The following is a 26,613-nucleotide window of genomic DNA, read 5'->3' as shown; positions in this document are numbered from 1 at the left end:
TCTGAAAAAAAAAAAGCCGTTGTTCGATTCAATCGTGATACAGATCCGTCCACTTCACTGCTGAAGGTTCCACCTTGATGGACCACAGATACGCAGTGTGGGAGTGTCTGTGTGTCGCAACCTGGCACGAGATTCTGGACTGAAATATTTGACGATACAACGTTGCCAGACTCGGCAACTCCGAAAGTGATTGTAGAACAAGTGTAGGGAATCATTCTATCTTACTACACATTTGTGGCCTCTTTGATTGAACTGGGACAAAATACAGGTATTATCCTTCGCTGCTAGTAAATGATATCCTACCCATACGAATCCTCAAGTTGTGTAACTACGCGTTGGCAGTTAAAGCCAAAGTTTGCAGGTTCGAACTCCGCTGAGGTGAACGAATTTCAAAGACCGATAAATCCTTACCATGGCTTCCTCCGGAATTGAATAAAGCTGGGAGGCGCGTGTCGTAGATTTACGGCAGCTAAAAATTGTGTATATGATAGAGAGCTCCACACATAATGTGTTAGTCATTCCCAACCCACGAAAGTTGGGATCATACCAATGACCTCAGTGCTCACGGGCTTCTCTCACCCTCCACACGTAACCTATAACATATCATATGATAATAAAAAAGACAGGGACGGTAGCTGTTTCAGTGTAGAATACTTACAATACCCGTGGGTTGATTCTTTACTTTCTTACAACGGTTCATTGCCGCTCTTACATAAGCCGACCATCCTATTCTGAGCAAGATTAATCCAGTCCCTACCATCATATGCCACCTTCCTCAAATCCATTTTAATATTATCCTCCTATCTACGTCTCGGCCTCCCCAAAGGTATTTTTAACTCCGGCCTCCAAACTAACACATTACATGCATTTTTGGATTCACCCATACGTGCTACATACCCTGCCCATCTCAGTCGTCTGGATTTAATGCTCCTAATTAAGTGAGGTGAAGAATACAATGCGTGCAGTTCTGCGTTGTGCAACTTTCTCCATTCTCCTGTAACTTCATCCCTCAACCCCAAATACATGCATAAAAACTGTCTAAAGAACAACTAAAAAATTAGAAATATTAAGCAAATTGACCAAGTTACAAAACTGAACGGAAGTGAATATTAAAGTACTGTACTAGTCATTTGTCATTTTACCTGGTTACCATAATAACCAACATTGTTATTTTGTATTGTTACATTGGAAAGAATTAAATTAGTGTGTTTTAACAGGGACATAGCCTATGTAACTAAAAACCGTGTCAAATCGTAATAAACAGTAAAGAATAGTTTTAATGATGGAAGAACGTCGTCATTTAAACCATCATTAAATGTTTAAGGCGATGGGCATAATTGAAAGTGGTGGAACACAAGCTGATGCTGCTGATTTTTCTAAGTACCTTATTCTCGACATTCTTAATCTCTGTTCCTCTCTCAAAGTGAAATCCAAGTTTCACAACCACACAGAACAATCGGTAATATAACTGTTCTATAAATTCTAACTTTCAGATGTTTTGACAGCAGATTGGATGACAAAAGCTTCTCAACCGAATAATAACAGGCATTTCCCATATTTATTCTGCGTTTAATTTCCTTCCGAAATTTATTATTATTATTATTATTATTATTATTAATATTATTATTAATAATATTATTATTATTAATATTAATATTATTAATATTATTATTAATATTATTATTAATATCATTATTATTATTAATAATATTATTATTATTATTATTACTATCAGGCGTCGTTAAAAATGGATAAAAACGTATTAATGACTGCTATTGAAATAAAAGTTCACAAATGTAAGGTTATTCAAAAGTAAGTTTCCATTTTGAAATGGTAATAAGTTTGTCAAATTTTAGATTCCACAAAAATGAAAACACCAATTTGTTCGTAAAGAAATGGAATTTTATTAAAACACGAAAAAAATAAATATGATCAGCACCGTGTTGTTCAATGAGAAATAGTCTTTCTTCTATGCTATAAACGGCATTAATAAGCACATTCCTAGGGATGTTTTCTCATCATGAGCCACATGGTTTAAGCCTTGTTTGGCCCGTTCCGGTCTCATGAAGTATATAAATTTTAAAATTGTTGAAGCCATCTTTTCCTGAGTCTACCTATGTTTCGTTTACCAGTTGGTCTGTAGTCTAATATTAATTTAGGAATGCGATCTTGAGTCATTCTTTCAACGTTTTCTGTTTGACTGTTTCAGTTCCTCACGTCTAGTAGATCCACTAAAAATACCTTTCCTTTTACATAAGCACATAACCAGCAGCCAGCTGGATTTATGTCTGGCGACCTAGAAGGCCAACTGTTCGGAAAATGCCTACTACCTACACGATCACCAAATGTGTTACGTAATGGTGTTTCTACATTATTGTGTATATGAGGTGGAGCGCCGTCTTGCATGAAAACAATGTTTTCGATTTCATAATTCCGTGACGATGGTATTGCAAAGTCTTGCAACATTTGAAAATATCGCTGCCCTGTTACCGTCACTGTTTTTGTTTGTCCATTTTCAATTTCTTCATAGAAATACGGTCCTATTGTGAAATGTGACGTAAAACCACACCAGACAGCAATCTTGATATCATACAAAGATAAAACCATTGCAAAAATTATTAAAATTATTCTCCTACTGCCGTCTGTATTCTGAACAACAATTTATTATTGTTTATACAAGAGTGATACAATTATCATAAGCATCGATTAAAAAAAACCCTAAACCTTCTAAACAGTACTGGTACCTATATGAAACCAAACTGCTGATATGTACAGAAGATTTTCATAATGGGAACTTACTTTTGAATAACCTTGTATACTTTCGTCACTTGAACATAATTATATGATTCTTCCATTTGAGAGCCTCGGCAGATATGAAGTAACAGCACGTTGCTAATATTGCGTTAAGTCACATTTGCTCTAAGAAATAGAGTATTTGCCATGGATAAACGATACACCGTGCCAAGAGATGTCAGCACGCGTCAATACAGATCTACGCGACGATACAGGTCTGGTGACGCTGGCGACGCACCAATCACAACAAATACCTCGTTGAGGAGCACGTCACGTGCTGGCGTTGCCGAGGAAGTATGGGGAAGATAATTACTACCAGACCGCGCAATCCTCGAGAACCTTGGCCTAAGTCCATAACTGGACTTTTTTCCTTTTCTCTGCAATTGACACTACACATGCATGCGGTGCGAGCTGAGATAACAAAGACATCACGTAACGGAACTGGATTGATTGTATAAATGTAGTACTTCTTGAGAGAGTAAGTTATGAGTATTGTTATGATGAAAAATTTATTTCGAAGCTTTCGATCAAGTAGCTACACATCTTGAGGGACCCTAACACCGTAAAAAAAAAAAAAATGAGTTTCGGACATGCCATCTATCTGCCTATAACTGCACAGTGATTTCTTCAATCTGTCCGAGAATGAAGCAAATGAAATGCAGGTATAATCATTTTCGTAAAAATTAATTAGTGTTCTATTTCTAGTCGACTGCACACAACGGTGGCTTGCTCCAAATCAACGCCACAGATTTTCTTCGAGATTTTAGCACAAGCTAGCTAGCTGTCCATGTCTCGATACGGACGGAAGCAAGGAAAGGAAGGAAGAGGAAGTAAATTAGCAAGGAAGAAAGGGAAGAAGTAAGAAAGGAAGGGAGGAAGGAAGGGAAGTAAGGAAGGGAAGGAAGGGAAGAAGGAAGGAAGGGAAGAAAGGAAGTAAGGAAGGGAGGAAGGAAGGGAAGAAGGGAGGAGGGAGGAAGGAAGGGAAGAAAGGAAGTAAGGAAGGGAAGAAAGGAAGTAAGGAAGGGAAGAAAGGAAGTAAGGAAGGGAAGAAAGGAAGTAAGGAAGGGAAGAAGGAAGAAAGGAAGGAAGGGAAGAAGGAAGAAAGGAAGGAAGGGAAGAAGGGAAGAAAGGAAGAAAGGAAGGGAAGAAGGAAGAAAGGAAGGGAAGAAGGAAGGAAAGGAAGAAGGAAGAAAGGAAGAGAAGAAGGAAGGGAAGGGAAGAAGGAAGGGAAGAAAGGAAGGAAGGGAAGAAGGAAGAAAGGAAGGGAAGAAGGAAAGAAGGAAGAAAGGTGGGGAAGAAGGAAGAAAGGAAAGGAAGAAAGGAAGGGAAGAAGGAAGAAAGGAAGGGAGGAAGGGAGGAAGGAAGGGAAGAAAGGAAGTAAGAAGGAAGGAAGAAAGAAAGGAAGGGAGGGAGGGAAGAAGGAAGAAAGAAAGGAAGGGAGGAAGGAAGGAAGGGAAGAAAGGAAGGAAAGAAGGAAGAAAGGAAGGGAAGAAGGAAGAAAGGAAGGGAAGAAGGAAGAAAGGAAGTGAAGAAGGGAAGTAAGGAAGGGAGGGAAGGGAAGAAGGAAGGAAGAGAAGGGGATAGGAAGTGAAAAAGGGAAGAAGGAAGGGAAGAACGAAGGAAGAGAAGGAAGAAAGGAAGGAAAGAGAAAGTAAGGGAAGAAGAAAAGAAGGAAGAGAAGGGGATAGGAAGTGAAGAAGAAAGGAAATGGGATAAATAGGAAAAAAGGAGGATAGGAAGGAAATAAGAAAGGAAGGATGGGAAGGGGATAGGAAGAAAGGGAAGGCGATAAGGAGGAAGGGGGATAGAATATATAGTGGAAAAAAACAGTAACGAAATTAAAATGTAGAGTCGAAATGAAAGAGGAAAGAAAGGAATCAGAAAAGAAAGAGAAAGAGTAAATAAGGAATTCAGAAAGTTTAGAAAGCCTGTAATCTTATCTTTGCCTGTGTGTCCAGACTCTGTAGTTTGTAGAATAAGCCGACATAATATGAAATTGAGGCGTTGCGTCAGAGACAGTCACAAGCCACAAAGTCATAATTTTACAGGAAAGCATTTTAAAACTTTGGAATGGTGCTAAAATCAGAATAGTCTAATATGAGTTTCAAGTCTTTAAGGCATATTCTCTGATATTTTCTGAAGTATTTTACAGAAGCAAATATTGTTTTATTATTTACACTATTTAATTATTATGAAAAAAATATTACAAGCATGTAGGTAATTGTAGAAGTGGCTTATGACTTTGTCTCCAGAAATATTAAATTTATTAGCTTTTTAGAGTTCATTTTAATCACATAACATAAGACCAAAGTACAAACGGATCCCAGGTGGCCCGGGTTTGAATTCCGGTTGGGGCGAATTATTTGGTTGAGGTTTTTCCGGGGTTTTAAGAAATGTGTGTAATAGATCTGTATAGAAAGGAGGGATATTAATAGTACACTATCGGTCAAAAGTTTTCGATCAGCTATGAAAACAACTATATAGGTACTGTCATTATGATATGATAGAACATTCAAAACGAAATCCCTGCTTTAACCACAAATCCATAGTTGTGATAGGTGATCGAAAACTTTTGACCGGTAGTGTATATCATATAGGCTACATACTGTACTTTAACAGACTTAGGCCTATTCGTTTTCTCGATTTTCCAATTTTTCAACATTTTGTAACATTCAAAATGCTCTACTGAATGCATTTTTTCTCTAATCTCAGTAACATTTTGCACAGAAGTCCACAAAAGCATGTGAAGTAAACTGACACATGTGTTTTCTTCTGCTATTGAAAGTATTCAAATCAGCACATGTTGAGATTGTGATAAGTTAAAAAAAAAAAATAGAAAAATTAACAACTAAAAGGGTGAATATATATTTTTTTTTCAAAAAGTAATTGGAAAAATATTAAAAGTATGTGTCATATTTTACATACATCTATCGGGAATAAATTAAATATAAATTAAAAAAAACAGGAACAGATGCATTATAAGACCCACCCTAAATATAAGAATATGCAAAGCCACAAAAAAAGGGTCAACGGAAGTAGCGTTTCGATCAATTAAATTATCGATATATATAGTTTTTATTATGTTCCCAACCAACGAACATTGTTGTAAATTAGTTTGATTTTAATCATGGCGGAAATTTTGAATGCTATAGTTGAATATAAAAAAGAAGTGGATCAAATTCTTCCTGTTGGCTTAAAATGTAAGCCTATAATTTGAAATTATGGAATTATAAAGAGAACGTTTTTACTTGCCTTACCCATGAATACAGATATGTTCTATGGTTTTTTTATGTGATTGTGGTTTATTTAAGAGTGAAATGTTCTGTGAAACTTGTAATTCCGGAATGAGTTTGAAGAAATGTAAAAGTAAACGAGATGCAATCATGTAGAGATGTCATCGGAAATTACAAGTATTACATGACAAACACAGGAACGCCGTATCGTAGTACTTTGTGAAATCACTTGGATAACGGAGAAAATGAAACTGAACATCTCCATGATAATGTTTACAACAATTTTTTATTTAAATTTTTTGGTCCAGGGAAAATACTAGTAAAAATGTGTTTTTGGAAACACTGGTATTTTCCTAGGACTAAAAATGCAGCATAAATGGAGTAAAATTAGTATTTTACGTGGAACATATTGAATTTGTGGTAAAATATTTTAAGTTTTAAGTTTAGCTTTGGTTTGTTTCTTTAACTTTATTTTGAATAAAATATAATATATTGTATAACAAAGGTGACTAATATGCGCTTAATTTCATTGTTGTTGGTTTCATTAAATGATACATATGTTTGTAGTATGCTTTAGTTTTGTTAAGATGGTATACTTGATATAATAATCGAAACTATACAATATATAATCGATACTATGGAATACTCGGGGTGGGTCCTTTAATGTGAACTTTGAAAATTGGGACAATTATAATTCAGTATTGCAAAAACAACAAAAATTAATTATAAGTAAACTAATTCGAATATACAAGTCAAAATTTGTGAATTGCATATCCACATTATAAGCAGTGTGTGGTAAACGTTACAGATTAATTGGTGTAAAAATGTAAAAGCTAGAAATTTCACAGATCCATAACCTTAATAAATCTCGGATCAAATTTAAACCCGCTATGTATAAAGCGTCCATTACCTTGACCAATGGCGCCATTTCTCTTATTTTTTATACATACAGAACTTTCAAGAATGCTGTAAACATCTGTGACATGGACTCAAATGTTTTCCCTTACGTTATATCACTGTTATTCAGAATATTAGAAGATCAACTCTGTACCAAATATAGCCTACCTCTACATCATCATCATCATCATCATCCTCATCATCATCATCCTTGCATGTATTGAGCCTAGTGGCCCGTTACGGTCTCTTGCCAACGTTTGAACGGTCTGCCCAAGGATCTCTTGCCCAGGATGGTAATTTAAAATTTGGCGTGGAATTCTAGAACGAGGCATTCTGATCACATGTGATCTCCAGTTTTGTCTGTATTTCTGTAAGTATTCCGTAATCGGTTCAATCTACAGTTCTTTCATAATGTCAAAATTTCTAATGTGATCCATTCTCGTGTATCCCGCTGTACGACGCATAAATCTCATTTCTGCCGCCGTTAATCTTTGTGAATCAATATTACGAATCGTCCAAGCTTCGCTACCAAAACAGAGTATAGGTCTGGCCAATGTTTTATAAATTCTGGTGCGCGTGTGTTTTTTTACTAAGGTTGGTTTGAATATCTGATTAATTATCCCCATTGCTCTGTTGAATCTAATAATTTTCTCATTCAAATCCTTTTCTTTTTCATATGAAATTTGGTAACCGAGATAACTACAATTTTTTACTTGTTCGATGATCTTACTATTGATGCAAATTTTGCTACGGACTGGTTCCTTTCCAAAAAAAGCCATCACTTTAGATTGTCAGTTGAAATTTCCATATTGAAACTTTCTGCCATTTGATTAAAGTTATAAACCAAACGTTATAAATTATCTTCTGAAGTTGCCATAAACACAATGTCATCAGCAAATAATAAGGTATCTATCTGGGACAAACGACTTATCGGTATACTTCCATGTGGTTTCAATATCCATTCCTTAATAATGTGATTCATGTATATAATAAATAATAGAGGAGATAAACTACAACCCTGTCTCACTCCTTGATTCATTCCTTTCCATTCTGAATGTTTGTTTTCAATCCTAACCTGTATATGATTATTATTATTATAAATATTGTAAATAGCTGTTATTAATTGATTTGGAATACCATCATGTGCTAAAATATTAAATAATTTGTTGCTGTCTACTCTTTATATACTGATTATAAGGCTTATAAAACATTATTTTTGTTGCAGATCCCAGATCCCAGGAAATTCATCACCATGGCGGACGATGAGGTGAGGTGAGTACCTGAAAATCTGCTGAATTCTGAATATTGAAGTTGAATTTATTATGAGGCGTGGAACAACTTGGTGTTTATATTCAGGTAATTATTATTGACATTGCAGAAGAATACGTGCATTTTAGTTATTATAAATTAATTTTTAATCAGATTCAGTAGAATCCATCCATTATCCGAAATTGCAGCATTCAAATTTATTAAAAATCCATGTCTATCCTTTTCATAGAAGAATTCATTCAATTTATACCACCGACGATTAATGATCACCATTCTTTACGTGACATCTTCTTTTTGTGAATCAAAATTTTGTGAACTATAATATGTTTTAAACATTTTATAAAGTTTTGGTCCAATTTTAACCCGGAATGTTTTGTGGACACTTTTCTGAACAGTTCCCATACCAGTGTCGATTTTTTCACTGCCACTTGAATAACCTTGTTTTGTAACCATTAAATTCTCCTATTATAAAAACGAGGGTTACCAGATTTGAAATTATAGGCTACTTGTGAACGGACTTTTCATGGAATAAATAATTCTGCTATTTTATTATGTTTACAGTAGTGAATTTGAACACAGATTGTGGACTTTTTATGTTAACAAAAGACCAATATAATTATTAGCTTCCTCAGTACTTATATCAATGTTGCCAATTCAACTGTTTTCCCGCTAAATCTAGCGTTTTTAAGTGTTAGTTTAGCAGGTAAAATTATAGGTTTTTTTTTAACACTCACAGGGGTAAAATAAGCCTATTTTATATTGACTATTACACTTTCACTACGTCACACTACTTTGACCAATAAAACGATACGAAAGGACGTCTTTCAACCAATCATGGCTGCTTATCGCACAATTTTATCGCGTCCTAGCATTTGTTTAATTTTATCTCGTCCCTAGCATTTGTTTATTTTTATCACTACCCTAGCATTTGTTTCTTTGTTTGCCAACATTTCAAACTGCACTGGTCTAGACGTCAAAAAACAGAAAATTACAAACCACTCCAGTCGATGCACAGCACTTTCAAATATGACTCGATTGGCATTCAAGAACAAGAATTAATAAAGATCACTGATCATATATGAAGAACACCATTCGGAAATTCTCAATAAGTTGAGGGATACAGCATGTACATCAAAGAGTTCACTTCTTTTACGCACACTTCCAATATAACATTAACTGAACCACCAACCACTAAAACATTCAAATTTGAAAATCGTACTTTCAATAATTGTTTCTTTTAAAATTATTCATATTTATTTTTTATTTTATCGTCGTTAATTAAAACGTTTCTTGTTTATATAATCATCCCTAATCAAAACTTTTCTAACACTTGTTTATATTATTTAGTTATGTTTCTCATAGCTTCTGCTATATGATATTATGGATAGACACGTATCAGAGATTGTTTAATACTAAGATTTATTGAAAATAATCTGTCAAGTGACGTTGATTACTGGGATCCGGATGTTTGAAGTGGAATGCAAATGTTTTAATAAAAATGAAACTGAATCAACAAAGCCTCCTTGACTAGAAACCATCCACAGAGTTCAATGAAGATTAATAACAAGAAAACAGCCAATCTTAACACACTACTGCCATTTAGCGTAATGTTGAGATGATACAATAATACATTTGAAGACAGTTGTATTTTCGTAAGCCAATTAATATTTTATTGTATTGGAGTACTTTGTTACTTCTAATCTTTATATACTTTCTTCTAATCGTGTAATAGTCAATTAAATCCCACTCGAGTTTTGATTTTCTCTAGATAAATCAAAACCTCTAGTGAGATTACTGTTGATAATATAGCAATTTAGAGGTTTCTGCATTATATCTTAGCGGGTATTTAAAAATCCAGTTGGCAACACTGATTTATATGATAAAAATTGAGAAGCTTAACAGAAAAATTTACTTTCTGTGGTATATTAGCATTACTATTTAGCCTATATTATTTTTCCTGAATAAAATAAAGTAGTTACTTAGTTATCTCCATTTGTATATTTAATGTGTGAATATTATGTTAGAAATTAAGTACGAGTGGATTCACTAAGGAAGTTTCTCAGGTCTGATGATGAAGGAATGAAACATTCCTCTTTGTATTGAAATTATTTCCTATAGCACTATTTCACATCAGCTTCTTGTCTATGTGGATGACGTGAATTTGTTAGGAGAAAATCCACAAACGATTAGGGAAAACACGGGAATTTTACTGGGAGCAAGTAAAGCGATCGGTTTGGAAGTAAATCCCGAAAAGACAAATTATATGATTATGTCTCGTGACCAGAATATTGTACGAAATGGAAATATAAAAATTGGAGATTTATCCTTCGAAGGGGTGGAAAAATTCAAATATCTTGGAGCAACAGTAACAAATATAAATGACACTCGGGAGGAAATTAAACGCAGAATAAATATGGGAAATGCGTATTATTATTCGGTTGAGAAGCTTTTATCATCTAGTCTGCTGTCAAAAAATCTGAAAGTTAGAATTTATAAAACAGTTATATTACCGGTTGTTCTGTATGGTTGTGAAACTTGGCCTCTCACTCTGAGAGGAACATAGGTTAAGGGTGTTTGAGAGTAAGGTGCTTAGGAAAATATTTGGGGCTAAGCGGGATGAAGTTACAGGAGAATGGAGAAAGTTACACAACACAGAACTGCACGCATTGTATTCTTCACCTGACATAATTAGGAACATTAAATCCAGACGTTTGAGATGGGCAGGGCATGTAGCACGTATGGGCGAATCCAGAAATGCATATAGAGTGTTGGTTGGGAGACCGGAGGGAAAAAGACCTTTTGGGAGGCCGAGACGTAGATGGGAGGATAATATTAAAATGGATTTGAGGGAGGTGGGATATGATGATAGAGACTGGATTAATCTTGCACAGGATAGGGACCGATGGCGGGTTTATGTGAGGGCGGCAATGAACCTTCGGGTTCCTTAATAGCCATTTGTAAGTAAGTAAGTAAGTAAGTACTATTTCAAAAAGTATTCTAACTTGAGTGCGAGAAAGGGAGTTTTTTTTTTCCTAAGAATGAAAACTGTATAGATATTTCAAACCTCTGAAATAGAACCATAACTCTTAATTTATTGTAGTAAACCCTTTTATGATATAATGCGGATATTATTCGGTAATAGGTCAGGACTGTAAGTAGACATTGTAGAAGTTTTCTAATTTTCGACAGGCCTATGAGACTTCCTTTTTACCACTTACCTACAAGTAGTAAAGTTGTATTTTGAACTTCATTAATTTGTTATCACTCTAATACAAATAGGAATCCTGTCCATTCCATACAATAACAAAAAGAAAACAATTTTCATGACAGTTATGTTATTACCCATGATACTGATTTCTATTTCTCTCTCCTTTCTTTCCTTATTTCAGTACCGAAACCTACGACTCCTCCCATTATCCTGTGACGTCACCTAAAACACGTGATGTACGCTTATTAGTTGTTACAGTCTTTTATATAACGGTATTAAATCGTATGAGCTTTGGATCATCTGTATGCCAAATACATGATAATGCAATAGAAATGCCGAGTATGGTGGCTCAGTGGTAAAACACTAGACTGGCATTCGGGGAGTCCTGGGTTCAAAGCCCAGTGTCGGCTATTCAGATCGGAGATTTTAGTAGTTTTCTCGACCATGAAATAACTAGGAATCTATTAATTTCAAAAGGCAAATGTCGATTGGTTTCAACTTCCAGGACAACGAAGATAGATCTGTACATCGTTTCGCTAGACCTAAATCCACACTTGTAACCTATACAGTGACTGGCACATGGGAACAAAATGTACAGAGTGTACCTTTCCCAGCAGACAGTCGCGGTATGACTCATAGTTAAAGCTACTGTGCCTAAAATAACCCAAATAAAAAGTAAAAATTTGCATGAATGTAGCATACAACAAGCACACTCGTTTTGGACTTAAGAAGCAATTGTATAGGTAGTTGACAAAGTTAAGTTTATTGGTTTTAATAAAATACAGATCTCATAACAGCCATTGTATTCACTAGTTAGGTCAGGTTAGGTTAGTATTTATTAATAACGAGGGAAAAATTCTTTCCGCGCTGGGGATCGAACACAGAACCCTCAGTTCTACGTACTGAGTGCTCTACCACTGAGCTACGCCGAAGCGCAATCCACGGCACCGGATCGAACTTTTCTTCTTTGGTTTTTATCCCTTTTGGCCTACCCCATGTTCGACATGTTACAGGAACGTACTCATATGAGTGACTTGGGAGGCCGGGAACCAACAGTTATGTACTGTTAGGCGAATGATATTTGTGATGATATTATTAATTTTTGTTTCTACAGAATTCTGTGTTGTAATTATTATTTATTAATAACGGAGAAAAATTCGCTCCGGCGCCGGGGATCGAACTCAGGATCTCCAGTTCTACGCACTATGTTGTCTAACACTGAGCGAATTTTTCTCCGTTATTAAAAAATATTAATCAATATTATTATTATTCGGTTGAGAAGTTTTTATCATCCATTTTGCTGTCAAAAAATCTGAAAGTTAGAATTTATAAAACAGTTATATTACCGATTGTTCTTTATGGTTGTGAAACTTGGACTCTCACTTTGAGAGAGGAACATAGGTTAAGGGTGTTTGAGAATAAGGTGCTTAGGAAAATATTTGAAGCTAAGAGGGATGAAGTTACAGGAGAATGGAGAAAGTTACACAACACAGAACTGCATGCATTCTATTCTTCACCTGACATAATTAGGAACATTAAATCCAGACGTTTGCGATGGGCAGGGCATGTAGCACGTATGGGCGAATCCAGAAATGCATATAGAGTGTTAGTCGGGAGGCCGGAGGGAAAAAGACCTTTGGGGATACCGAGACGTAGATGGGAAGATAATATTAAAATGGATTTGAGGGAAGTAGGATATGATGGTAGAGACTGGATTAATCTTGCTCAGGATAGGGACCAATGGCGGGCTTATGTGAGAGCAGCAATGAACCTCCGGGTTCCTTAAAAGCCAGTAAATAAGTAAGCAATCAAAACAGAGAATCCTGTAGGATCAAAAATTAATATCTTCTCATAATTTAGGTTAGGTTACGTTAGGTTAAGTTATTTATTCATCTGGTAGAGTTAACACCTTTAGGCCTTGTCTTCCACTCAACTAGAACTAACTATAAACAATGTGAAATACAATATAATGACCAAAATAGATGCAAGAAAATGATTTTACAAGATAGTAAAGATTCAAATAATGCGTTTAACTTAACAGTACAAGCTACACTATGCAGTAAAAGATAGTTACTCAGTGATTAATTATATTAAGCCTAGTAATTACACACAAATTGTAATATTAATAACAGAGAAAAAATGAAAGTAGGCCTATGATTAGACAAATCATATTTTATATTTAATGGCATTAAAATTTTCGAGATAACTGTTTTTTAATTTATTTCTTACGTAGAAGATATTTTTCTGGAAACATGTAAAAGGCTATATGAACATCACGTGTTTACCACCCGATTCCTATCCTAGAACTAACAGGACAGTGCAACAGGACTGCGGCATCCCTGACGCTACAAGGGTCTGCACATCGAGGGATTTGTATGGCATGAACTAGACCTGTGTATCTAATCGCACTACATGACTGTGCGAATAATATTAAATGAAACATTCCTATGCCTAGGAACACGATGTAAAATATATCATAGTCCAAAAATACTTAGATAAATTATACAACGTAGATTTGAAGCAATGTGCAAAGACTACGATTCTACACAAAGGTCTACTACATGATACACAATTAACGTCATAAAATAGACAAAATATTTTCAAATTTTACCGAGACGTCAATGCACATAGGCCAGTTTTACACTAAACCTACGGTAGAGTGACCAGACGTCCTGATTTGACCCGGAAATTCCGGTTTTCAGTCATGTTCCCTTTGTCCCGCCAGGTTCGGTCGGCGGGAGCGGTAAACTGCACACACGTTTCAGGTATATGACCTAAAAGAAGGTAATTTACACATATGTAGTTTGCACACACCGATTTTAGATATGTAATCTGCACACTCAAACAACCCAGGTAATAAAAACAGGATGTAAATTGCACACAGAGCTATAATGGCATGTATTTCCTTTGAAGATACTCCTACTGCAATATTAACATATTAACCAATAATTTATATTGGTAGGAGGTATTTTGTTCGCTTAATGAATTCCAATCGGGATACATGCTTCTCAGTAAAATCTTTTAAATTTCTCTCCATAGATTCTTTCTTCTTTAAGGAGCCTTATTTTTAATTTTTGCTGCAGTAGATATCTCCCGAATTTTCACGTATATGTATATTTGAAATTCAATTAACCTGTTCGTAAAAGTATAAATATCAGGATGAGCAGAGTAAAATATCTTGTTGAATCTACTATGAAAATACTCACAGACTTTAATTAGTTGTACGCTGCAAGCTTTCTGTTTTAGCTGTCCAGATTGAAGGAGGAAAGGTAGCGTCATCGTCTACATAGCTGTCTACTAAAATAAATAGTCACAAAAGTTATCTAGCTTTTCATCTTGTGGCTTAATGGCCACTAAATCAGATACAAAACAGTCGCCATCCTCATGTAGGTCTAAAAATGGTAGAGCGAATACAAATTTTAACCACCTGCCGATTTCAGAATCACTTTTATATTTGCTTATTAAACCATATTTTTTTAATCTGACGAAGCCAAGATTGACTTAGGTGGAATGTACATCCAATGACATTGGCTTCACTCCATACGACACTTATTGCAGCATAGATAGCATTTATAAACAACTGTGTTCATGTATTTGGCATGTTGAACTGCTGTGTAACTATCCGAGTCAGTCTAATTCATACAGTACCTCTCTCCTTCCATTACAATAATTATTGCCAATTGTGTTTATCGCTTGTAACATTGGTTGACATTGCGTTCGATTTATGTATCATTTATTTAAAAAAAATAACCCGAGTCTTGCTGTGTGTGCAGTTTACATACGACCCTTACTACCTAGGTTTTGTTGTGTGTGCAGATTACATGCCACAAATGTACAGCAAAGGCATGGGAAAGAATATATCTGAAAAGTGTGTGTAGTTTACTTCCGCCCTCGGTCGGAACGCTTGGATGTTCCGGTTTTCCCAAGTCAAATGAAATAACCAAAAATTTGAGATGGCCTCCCCAAACAGACGCGATACGGAATGCGTTACGATAGCGTTACGATTTCGCGATAACGCAATATCGCACTATCGCGAAGAGGTGCCCAAACTGGCGCGTCCGCGATATTCTATCGTCCCCAGTCAATCAGAGTATCGTAATGGGTGATCACATATGCGGATTTTAGTTTTCCAGCCACAGCGCAAAGACCAGTTACCTTCAGCAGGTGTATATCACTTGTGCTCACAGATTGCGATTTCGGATTACTTGTAAACGAACGTGGAATTTTTTATTGAGTTCGTAAAGGAAAATCCGTGGCATGGAAAAGGAGAAGAAATGGAAGGAGATAGCTACAATGTTAGATGTAAACAATAAGTGCAATTATTTATTTATAATTTGATGTCGTACTGACTTGTAGACTTACGCGGGGTTTAAGGTAGAAAATAAATAACTGTCGCAAAAATGCACAAATGAAAAAATATATATTTGTGCAAATTGCAAAATGCTTGTACAATATTATAAATAATTGTGCAGAAATATAAAATTAATGAAGTATGTGGAAACAAAAAGTTATGTAATTTGTTTGTCGGAGTTTTATTACTTTCAATATCTTACCACACTCTAGATATACTTATGTAAGTAAATCATTAGACGTAGGTATGTTTAGAATAAATTACTACTGAATTTACTTTACATTAAAGTTCGTTATTTTATGGGTACTCTAAACATTGAAATTCTTTACTAGTAGGCTCTTCAAGGTTAGGAGAATGCTAAGGTTAGTTGTTGAACTAAGGTATAAAATTAATCTTTTTTTTCCCTTGTGGCATTTAACTCGTGAATCCACAACCTCCTGCAACAAAAAGAGCAAATTAAAAAAAAAAGTTTATAATCGAGTAGGCGTATACTTGTTATTTATTTCACGTTCTTGGCAAAGAAAAGCTAAATCATCACTTTATACCTTTTTATATTATTTATCTTAACCATACATGACTACCATGGACTTACCTGCACCTGCTTTGCCTGCGACGATTCTCATCCAAGAAAGAGAAGTTCCTCTTCCTTTGAAGATGAATCCATAAATGACACACTTCAACCCAGCATCAAAATAAACGCGTGGCGTTCTCGCGATCTACATCTCCGGGAGAATAGAACGCAAAATCGTCGCGTTCTACTTGCTGCGATAATAACGCTTATTACGATAATCGCGTGTGTGAACACAATCATTGAACGCAATGAAAACATGTATCGCAAAATCGTAACGCTATCGTAACGCATTCCGTATCGCGTCTGTTTGGGGGAGCCTTTTAAATGTAATTGTTTAACTTTCAACAACAGTGAAAAGTTATGAATGATTGTAGGCAGAGTTAGGACCTTAGCTTTAGGTTAAGTCGTGGGTAAAAAAAAAAAAGTCGTGTCATGTCATGAGTAGGCCTACCATTACATGACATAACAATGTTTCCAGCATATCGTCAAGTAAACCCAATTACAAAAATGAGTCAGTAGTAAAATTCGTAGCATGTTAGACATGCAAATCTAGTCTTTCAGGTAAGGCTCCCTGTAAAGCAGATTTGAATAATTTCAAGGGAGAAATTGTTCCGGGGCCGGGTATCGACCCCGGGACCTCTGGTTGAACGTACCAGCGCTCTGCCAACTGAGCTACCCGGGAACTCCACCCGACACCGTCTCAACTTGTTAGACATGTCACTCTTGCATGTAATGATACAATATAACATTGTTGAATCAGTTTTAAAATCATGAGATTATTCGCATTTTCATGGCTCGTAAGTTGATGCAGTCCACACCTGTGGAGTAACGGTTAGTGAGTCTGACTGCGAAACGAGGTGGCCGGGGTTCGAATCTCGGTTAGGGAAAGTTACCTGGTTGATTGATTGATTGATTCATTCATTCATTCTATCCCATAGATCTTACATGAGCAATGAAGTTTTAAGATGTGGAACAAGTCAAAATTTAACAATATTACAATTACAATTTTTACAAATGTTCACAGTTTTACAATTTAGTATTTTTCTACAATTTTTACAATTTTGTGCAATTTTTTACAATATTTTGGCGAGATGTAGTGTCGATGAGGTGAGGTCCGAGGATTCGCCAAAAGATTACCCGGCATTTGCCTTTTGGTTGGGGAAAACCTCGGAAAAACCCAACCAGGTAATCAAATCAAAGGTGTATGACTTGAGGCTTTCCCGGCGTTTGATGTAGAATAACTCTTCTCGGGTTCTCAGCCAGGTGAGTTGGAGATTAGCTTCCAAGCTTTCGACGGCTAGCTCTGCCATCTTCTTCAGGGACGAAGTGATGTGGGACGAAAACGAAACGAATGAAAGGGGACGAAGAAAGAATGAATGATGTTTAAAATGGCAGGCAGGGTAAGCATCCCATGCCTCCATTGGTTCCTCGACATGCAATTCGCTAACTTTAGATCGAGGTACCCAGCTATAAGCCGTTTGCCCTCTCATCTAACCGTAGTGTATTTCCCCTGTAAATGATTATATGAAAAATGTGCACGCTATCAGTTGAATTGTGAGTGAATGAATGAAGTGAAGTTAGCACCATGCCCCGCAGATGTTAATGAGAGGTGGAGAGTCCAGTGCTCTGGTCAGTTCTGTCCTAGTCACGTTTTTGTAGTGGCGCTAGGGAGACTCGTAACCTGTTACCAACAAAGTGGTGGGCTACTCGTTTCCGTAGAAGCCGTCTGGCTGCCTGGTTGGCTGTGGCAAGTGTCGTGTGTCGTTTCGTGGGGTTTGTGTCTGTAGTGAGTAAGGAAATAGTGAATGTCACTATTTCGTCCTGTAGTCTGTTTAGTTGCCGGTCAATGTAGGATTCTATTTTCTGCATAGCAGAATGTAGAACCCCCTCGACCAGCTGTTCCGTGGTTGTTTTGTCTGTCTGTGGATCGTCTGTAGTGGTTGTCTTGGTTGTCATAGTCTTAGCTGCATCCGCATAAGACAATTCGGGTTTGGGAAGTGTTGGTTTGAAGACGGACTGTGATGGTTTGGGTATAGGTTTCGGTATTGGTTTGTGGGTGTCTATGGGGACATGCGTGGGATCGGTGGAGGTTATGAGATTAGTCCTTGGATATTTTGGACAGCGAGCTTGGCCCGTATAATGGGTGTCGCTGTTGCACGTGGCGCAATACCTAATCTGGGATAGGCGGTTGTGGTTGCAAAGGTCGGGATTTTTGCCGCACTTAAAACAAGTCTTGGGCTTGTCGCAGTTTGTCCTTGTATGGCCGTATTGTGCACAGTTAAGGCACGGTCGGTGGAAGATTGTCTCGTGTGATGGCTCTACTCTGTAGTACCGTCCTGCAAGTTTAATTCCTTCTAGTAATTTGTCTGCTGTGGTGATGTCTTTTGTGAATATTCTAACTAAGTTGGTGGGTTTGTCAGTCTGTGCGGAGATAATTCTCTTAATGCGTGTGATGCCTGGATGAGTTACAGCCAGGATCTGCATTAGTTCGTCCTCAGAGATCAGCGTGTCGACATTTTTCATGACGACACTGATCTCTTTATTTCTGGTCTGTTTCTGTCTTGTTTCACTGGGCGACGTAATGTTGATTTCTGCGGACGGGCCGAAGTTGTACAGGGGAATTGCCCTAGCGAACTTCTCCGCGTCGTCAATCGTGGGGAATGTGAGTGTTGTTGTCTTGGTAGTGTGTGCCCAGAACTGTCGTGGGGTTTGGATGTCGAGTCGGTACTGTTTCATTAGTCGCTCTATGTATAGTGGGTTGTTGCCGCTTTTTGTGTGATTGAGTATTTTCAGTACAGTCCTTGTCTTGGGTCCCCACGTCTAGCCGGTATATATGCAAAAGTAGGGCTTCCCGCTGCGGGCCAATCAGGAGCTAGTTCCTAGTCCCGACCGCCAGGCGCTTTCTGGTTGGTGGACACGTCAGCCAGTCAGGAGCCACTTGCTGGTCCCGACTGTCTGCTGTGTGCTGGTGGTCTAAGCGTATTGATGGCAGGTTTCCATGCCGTACTCAGCTGTAGACCCCCGTCTCTGTTGAAATTATTGCCATCTAGCTGGATTTCGATGGCTTCCTTGATAACTAAGTCCCAGTAACCTGATGTCTTGTCCAAGATGGTGGTGGCGCTGAAATCTATCTTGTGGCCAGTTTCTAGGCTGTGTTGGGCTACTGCAGACTTATCAGGATAATATAGTCTTATGCTGCGTTGGTGTTCCTTGCAGCGTTCCATAATAGTTCGTCCCGTCTGCCCGATGTAGCATTTCCCACACTCACAAGGTATTCTGTAGACACCAGGTGTCCTGAGACCAAGGTCGTCCTTAACTGGTCTCAGCAAGTTCTGGATCTTTGTGGGCGGCTTATGGATAGTTTTAATCCCGTGTTTTCTTAGCATTCTGCTAATTTTGCCCGAGATGGGGCCGTAGAACGGGATATATGCCATGATCTTTGTCTCCTCTTGTTCCTCGGCCCTTCTGAGGGCCAAGCCGATTTCCCTGTTGCCGAAGTTGTTCTGTAGGAACGTCTTACGTAGGTGACAGATCTCAGAAGGGAGAGAGGAAGCTAATCTCCAACTCACCTGGCTGAGAACCCGAGAAGAGTTATTCTAAATCAAAGGTGTTGATACCGAGGACTCGCCATAGACCATCCGGCTTCAGTCCCACGGCTGGGGAAAACCTCGGAAGAAACCTATTAAAGGGGGATCCAACCCAAGTTTCTTTCCATGGTTTTCTCTCAACCCAATATGAGCAAATGCTGGGTAACTTTCGGTGCTGGACCCCGGACTTATTTCATCGGCATTATCTTCTTCATTTCAGTCAGACGCTAAATAACCTGAGATGTTGATACAGCGTCGTAAAATAACCTAATTAAAAAAAAAGTTGGTGCACCTATAAGTGCAGAAGCATAGAGGAACCAAGAAGCAGTTATGCCGCGTGTATTATAATATTTGTACCTGATCGAGTAGTTACCCATTTGGTCCTAGTTTGGACTCCGAGGAATATGGTCACATTACCTGCGGTAACAGTTCCATATACAGTAGGCTCCACAACGCTCCATACTGGATAATTCGCAAAGCAACATCTTCAGCACAACTTGTGGCTTATGGGCCATTCCTAAACCGCGACCTCCACTTCTCTGAGCGGAAGACACATATTAGATCAATCATGGCCTATTATATAAAGTCAATTAACAATAGATATCTCGGTCGTAACAACCTCATAAAATATTAGATGAAACTATGAAGTGGATAATTAAATAATGAAAATACGATCATTTAGTCCAGGGAACATCCTTTTTTGATAAAAGAATAATTCCTTTTAACATGTTTCTTCATTGCAATTATACTTAAGTAATTAAAATACAATAATTTTTGTCCACACCTGTGGAATAACGGTTAGCTCGTCTGGCCGCGAAACCAGGTGGCCCGGGTTCGATTCCCGGTCAGGGCAAGTTACCTGGTTGAGGTTTTTCCGGGGTTTTCTCTTAACCCAATATGAGCAAATGCTGGGTAACTTTCGGTGCTGGACCCTGGACTCATTTCACAGTCATTATCACCTTCATCTCATTCAGACGCTAAATAACCTAAGATGTTGATAAAGCGTCGTAAAATAACCTACTAAAATAAAATTAAAAAAAAAAAAAACAATAATTTTGTCCAGATAGCATCCGTTTTTTGTGCAAGGATAATTTAAAAATGCAGAAAAGAAACCAATAATATTCATCAAATATTCATCATTCTTAATGATTTTGGGGTAGAAAATAACAATAAAATATTGTATACAATAATTACACTGTATATAACTGAATATATAATAAACAGTAGCTCATTCGAATAGGCTAATTGCTTAAACAACTACTCCAAGTTTAGTGTAACAACTGGTCTATATGTGTAACGACGTGTCATAGAAAATTACCAAATTACAACGTTATGCAAATATAATTCTGCGTTGGAGTTGAACTGATTATGACAGGTTTTTCCTAATTTTATATTGTGTAAAACATATTATGCTATACCTGAGTTAATGTAAGTTATAAAATGCTTCAGTAATATTCTCGATCTTTTTACAACGATCTAAATGTTGAATTTGAATTCAAAAAGCTGGGTCCCGCCATATTATAACAGCAGTTCCTCAACCTTTCAAAAAATTGCAACTTAGGCCTACTTACATTTCTGTTTGATTCCTCCATTGTCAAAAACGCATTTCATCGGCTCGTTCAAAATTGAAACCATTTCTTTTACATCAGTTCTATGGTAACGCAAAAATATAATATCTGACATTGTAGAATAGTGCCATCACTACATATTGTCGGCAAACTAGCTGAATAACGATATTCGCAGAGGATTTCAACGAGAAGAGGATTCAGAGAGTAAGATATGATTGTTACTAACCTCTCCACATTCCTTTGCTCTATGTCGTGCTGTCATGCTGGCCTCAGGAGTATTGTTGTTTCTGTGTTGCAATTGTATGTATTTTATTTTAAGCTGATATTATTATTATTTTGTTATTTTCGTATTTTACAGTTTTCTTTTTAGCCGTATTTGAGCGACCAACACGCTATGCTGTTGACTTTGTAAATGAATTGTGTATATATTTGCTATATTTCTGTATATAAGCCTTATTTTTTGTCATGCCGTACGGTACATTTTTAATATTTTCTGTCTATGTTGTTGCTGCCTCTGCTATGTTTCGTAACAATTTTTATTTCATTAGTGCATTGAAAGCATATTAAGTAAAATTTAAAATTTGTGCAAATTTTGTGCCAATTTTAATTTTTATGTTACAATTTTGTAAACGCTAAAGTGTTTTTAAGTCGAAAAACACTTTACAAAGCCTATTTACTACATGATTTTGGTCACAGCTTTAAGCTTAATATGTATCTTGACAAGTGGCTTTTTTGTCTTATAATTCATCAAACAAAAATTTTAACCGTATGGTTAATGTGCGTTTTATGTTAAATAATGCTTTTATTATATTGCTATTTAACTGAGAAAATATTTAGTTTTCACTTAATAAATTCTATGCCAATTTAACGATTTTTTTTAAATTAGTGATCTATTTTTTTAATTTAATAAAATAGTATATGAATCTATTTTATATAATAATTAATATTACAATTGTAATATATTTTCTTTCATATAATATGTCTTATATGTATATTATATTCCAAAAAATAATAATAATAAAACAAAAATGGCATCTATTTTTATACCAAAAATATATTTTGGTATTAATGACTTTTTTAAAGAGAAAGTTATGTATTTATAATACTCAGCAAACGAAAATTAATTAGAATTTATTTTCTGTTTCTTTTACAGAGAAAGCGCATCGAAGAGGCACGTAATGTACAGCATGCTCCACGTAAAACTAACTACACAGCAGTAGAAGATGAACCTTACTTCTCTCCAGCACACATTCACAGCATTAATTATACACTTTTCGACCATAAACACACTTCTATTAGATTTTAGGGATGTTGATACTGACGCGAACAGCAAAATAACTACTGTAGTATCCATACCTATATATGAGTATGTGATAGTCTATTTACAGTTATGTTTATTCGCCGGTGTCAAACAATACGGCTTCGTGATACGAGATGCTTAACAGTTCTTATAAAATGTACATGGCTAAATGTTATTTCTTCTCGTAACATTTTATCAAGAATTTATTATTAAGTGCATTACATTTTAATTATTAACAAGATGAACAAATGATAGTGAAGTTTATACACCGAAATATTAATAATAAATTGTTCAATATAGATTTATATCCACTCGTTTCAAAATGGTGGAGCTTTTAATTTCTATTCAGTTTTAGTGCAAAGGTTATTTTTTCTAAATCGAACTCTAAAAATAATAGTTTCAGTTTTTATTTTTTGAGATTATATTCAAGTTATTCAAGTAACGCACTCGTTACACAAGATATCAAATAACAATAAACAACGTTTGAAACACAATGTTTAACTTATAGAAGCCAGCGAATAGGGATTATAAAGAATGGACACTTCGCGTCGGTACCTTTGATGTAGCCGGACTGATTTCAATGACCTTCAAGCCAGGTAGAGCGTGAGATTCTGCTTTCTCCCTAGAGTTGGCGCTAACATCACACCAGCTAGCAGTCGACACAGCGAAATAATTATAACACATATAATTAATACATCTAGGTACATTATGTACTCAAAATAAATTGGATCCATAAAATAATAAATCCGTCATTAACTGTAATGTCTAGACTCTAGAGTTCCTTTATAATGAGAGTTGAGACGTTGACCCCAACAACAATTCAAATATGTAATGATTTGATAGCACTGAAAATGGAAAAACAAAACTCTTACGAGAAGTAAAACCATATACCTATATTATATTATATACAAATATTAAACGAATTTGATACTTAATTTTATAATGTACTAGTCGTACCCGTGCGCTCCGGTGCACCCGTTAGAAATAAATATAAAGTAATTATATAATTAAAATAGGACATTTGATCCAGGGAACATTTGTGTTTGATAGAAGGATAAATCGTTTATTATGTTACTTAATTTAAATTTAATTAAAAAATTAAAATGCGATCATTTTGATCCAGAGACCACTCATTTGGTCATAAAAATTAGTTTAGGAAATACAGGAAACGAATATACAGAATAGCCTATTAAGGTTTCTGTGCATAAGAATCTATTTTAATCTTACCTGTCCTCGATTCACTCAGAAGTTACTGTAATAACATTATAGCATTATGTCCATCTAGAGAAACTACACTTTCCAATGGTGAATTAATAATTAATTATACAAATCGGTTAATTTAGCTTCCGATATTACTTCATACAAACACAGAAACATTCTCTGTAGGCTATCTTTCATAGCTTTCGATTGTTGTGTCCAAGGCCCCTTATAGACGAAGTCATTTGTTTTTTATTTCAATACACCGCCTTAGATGGCAGTTATTTTAATTTTAAAACTCATTTATCTCATTAAATATCAGTCCTATCAAAATTTTTCAAAGAATAAAACTTATCGGAAATGCTTTTCAAAGAAATTTTTGTTATGTAATATTTTTCATAAAAATCAATAATAAGCGAGATATTTCGATTTATTTAATTCAGGTCCCCTTATAACCCCCCCCCCTTTTAAATAATGTATTTTGAATGCCATATAGCCTATAATCTAAGTTACAACGAACTTAATTTATATTCCAATTTCCATCGAAATCCGTTCAGCCATTATCGCGTGAAAAGGTAACAAACATACAGACATACAAACAAAAATTTCAAAAAAGCGATTTTCGGTTTCAGGGTGGTTAATTGTATATGTTAGGACCAATTATTTTTGGAAAATCGAGAATTACCAGGAAAATTTCGGATACAGATTTATTATTAGTATATATTATATTATTTTATAATATAATTTATTATATCTGAAATATAAAAAAAAAATATTATTACAACTAGTTCGTCACTGAGAAATAAGGAAAAGCTGTTAACTTGAATTTATTTGAAGCAAAGCGTTACTGGATTATGCAATAAGGTAGGCGATGTTTGAATCCTGTGTCTCAACTCTATTCTCAATTATTATCTTAGCCTATGCTCGATTATACTAACCTCTAGCGCTTGGAAGTAGAACTAAACGCTGGCGCACAGAGAAATAAAACACAGGAAAATTCGCTCAGTGTCCATTCTTTATAATCCCTATTCGCTGTAGAAGCCGTTAAGATTAAATTGTCATAAAACATATAAAACGTGCGTTACATGAGACTAAAATATGCACTGTTTCGATTAAAAATTATTTAGCATATTGCTTTTATTACCTACAGCTGGGCGTCTACATTCTGGATCTGCGAATCCTGGAGCTTAGACCTATACTTCGTTCCATAATGTCTGACAGGGCCATGTAAATATTGTCGGCAGAAAGAGAGAGAAGAGTAATCGCTATTGAACCAATGACAGAGGTCTCATTCCACGAGCGGTTTGAAGAATTTTACCTCCGCCCAAGTTCAAGACAAGCGTGGAATGAGACCTCTGCCATTGGTTGAATAGCAATAATTATACTTCTCTCCTCTGCCTGCAATATTTATATCGCCTGTCAGACATTATGTAACATAGTATAGTATAACCCAGCTACCCATTCCAGTGAAATGGTAATCGAAAGTCTAATAACTACGACAAGCGTTGTCAGACAGGGACTAAACGGAGCGGAGCGCTCCACAATGACTCGTTCCGTGCTCCGATATTTCCACAGATATAAGCAAGTTCACGCTCCGACTGCACTCTCTAGCTCCACAACCGGTTTTGGAGCTTACAACTCTGACACTACTGATTTAGATAGTAGACGTATTCTTCTTGGATTTTTAATTTTGTGAAGATCGCACTGATACAGTAATTATTACTTCCATTTGTAACTTTCCAGTACATAACTTACTTAAGCCTTAAACATTCAGTTTTAAAAATATATGTGATCAGACCTGTAACTTTGAGTTCGTAATCAAAATTTGTTAGTTATGCTCTACCATTACTAATACTGATATTTTAATCGATGTATACAATTGGGTAAGTTCTATATTATTATTATTATTATTATTATTATTATTATTATTATTATTATTATTATTATTATTTATTAAAATTTTATATGATTCCATTATATTTTATATGATTCCATTATTTCATTTGTAATTATCATTTTAATTAATTGCCATTAATTTAATTATTTCTTTGTACTTTTATTGTATATTATTGCCAATGTTTTTGTTACATTGTTTGTGCTGAACTATAATTGGCCTCTGGCTGTTGTACAGCACATTAAATATAAGTAAATAAATAAATAAAATAAATAAATAAAAGTATTATTTGGTTTATATAGTAAAATTACAAATGTTTATGTGTTGAGTGCTTTATTAAATGTTAATTCACTGATATTGTAAATTTAAATTACAAATTATTTAATATTGACATTTAGGATTAGAGAAATCAAATATTTTAATATATTCTGTTAAAGCACAATCGTAGGACATTCTGCATGTAAGGTGTTTCAAGTTACACGTATACTGGAACACTAACATGTCCAATTTTGCAGGCGAAGAGGCAGAAGCAGGCCGAAATTGACCGCAAGCGCGCTGAGGTGCGCAAGCGGCTCGAGGAGACGGCCAAAGCCAAGAAGGCCAAGAAGGGTTTCATGACCCCAGAGAGGAAGAAGAAGCTTAGGGTGAGTGGCTTGTTGTATTGCTTACCACAGCGCTTAATGTTTAATCTTCTCATTGTACGAGTAAATACAAAGCATTGTGATGCTGGAAAAAAAGTCGATTT

General features: G+C 35.9%; 1 protein-coding gene across 1 annotated transcript in view; it reads left to right on the top strand.

Moving 5' to 3' along the window:
- wupA (wings up A) overlaps window positions 1–26,613 on the top strand; it is a 187,420-nt gene that overhangs the window by 29,819 nt on the left and 130,988 nt on the right. Inside the window, exons 2-4 of the mRNA XM_069819299.1 lie at window positions 8,149–8,190; window positions 22,631–22,648; window positions 26,384–26,512. Of these exons, the coding sequence (XP_069675400.1) occupies window positions 8,176–8,190; window positions 22,631–22,648; window positions 26,384–26,512 (162 nt within the window). The 5' untranslated portion in view covers window positions 8,149–8,175. The remainder of the gene's footprint in view (window positions 1–8,148; window positions 8,191–22,630; window positions 22,649–26,383; window positions 26,513–26,613) is intronic.

This window comes from Periplaneta americana, chromosome 2, assembly GCF_040183065.1.
Source record: "Periplaneta americana isolate PAMFEO1 chromosome 2, P.americana_PAMFEO1_priV1, whole genome shotgun sequence".
Classification (NCBI taxonomy): Eukaryota; Metazoa; Arthropoda; class Insecta; order Blattodea; family Blattidae; genus Periplaneta; species Periplaneta americana.
Note: the sequence above shows the minus strand (reverse complement) of the source record. Positions and strands in the feature narration are given on the sequence as shown.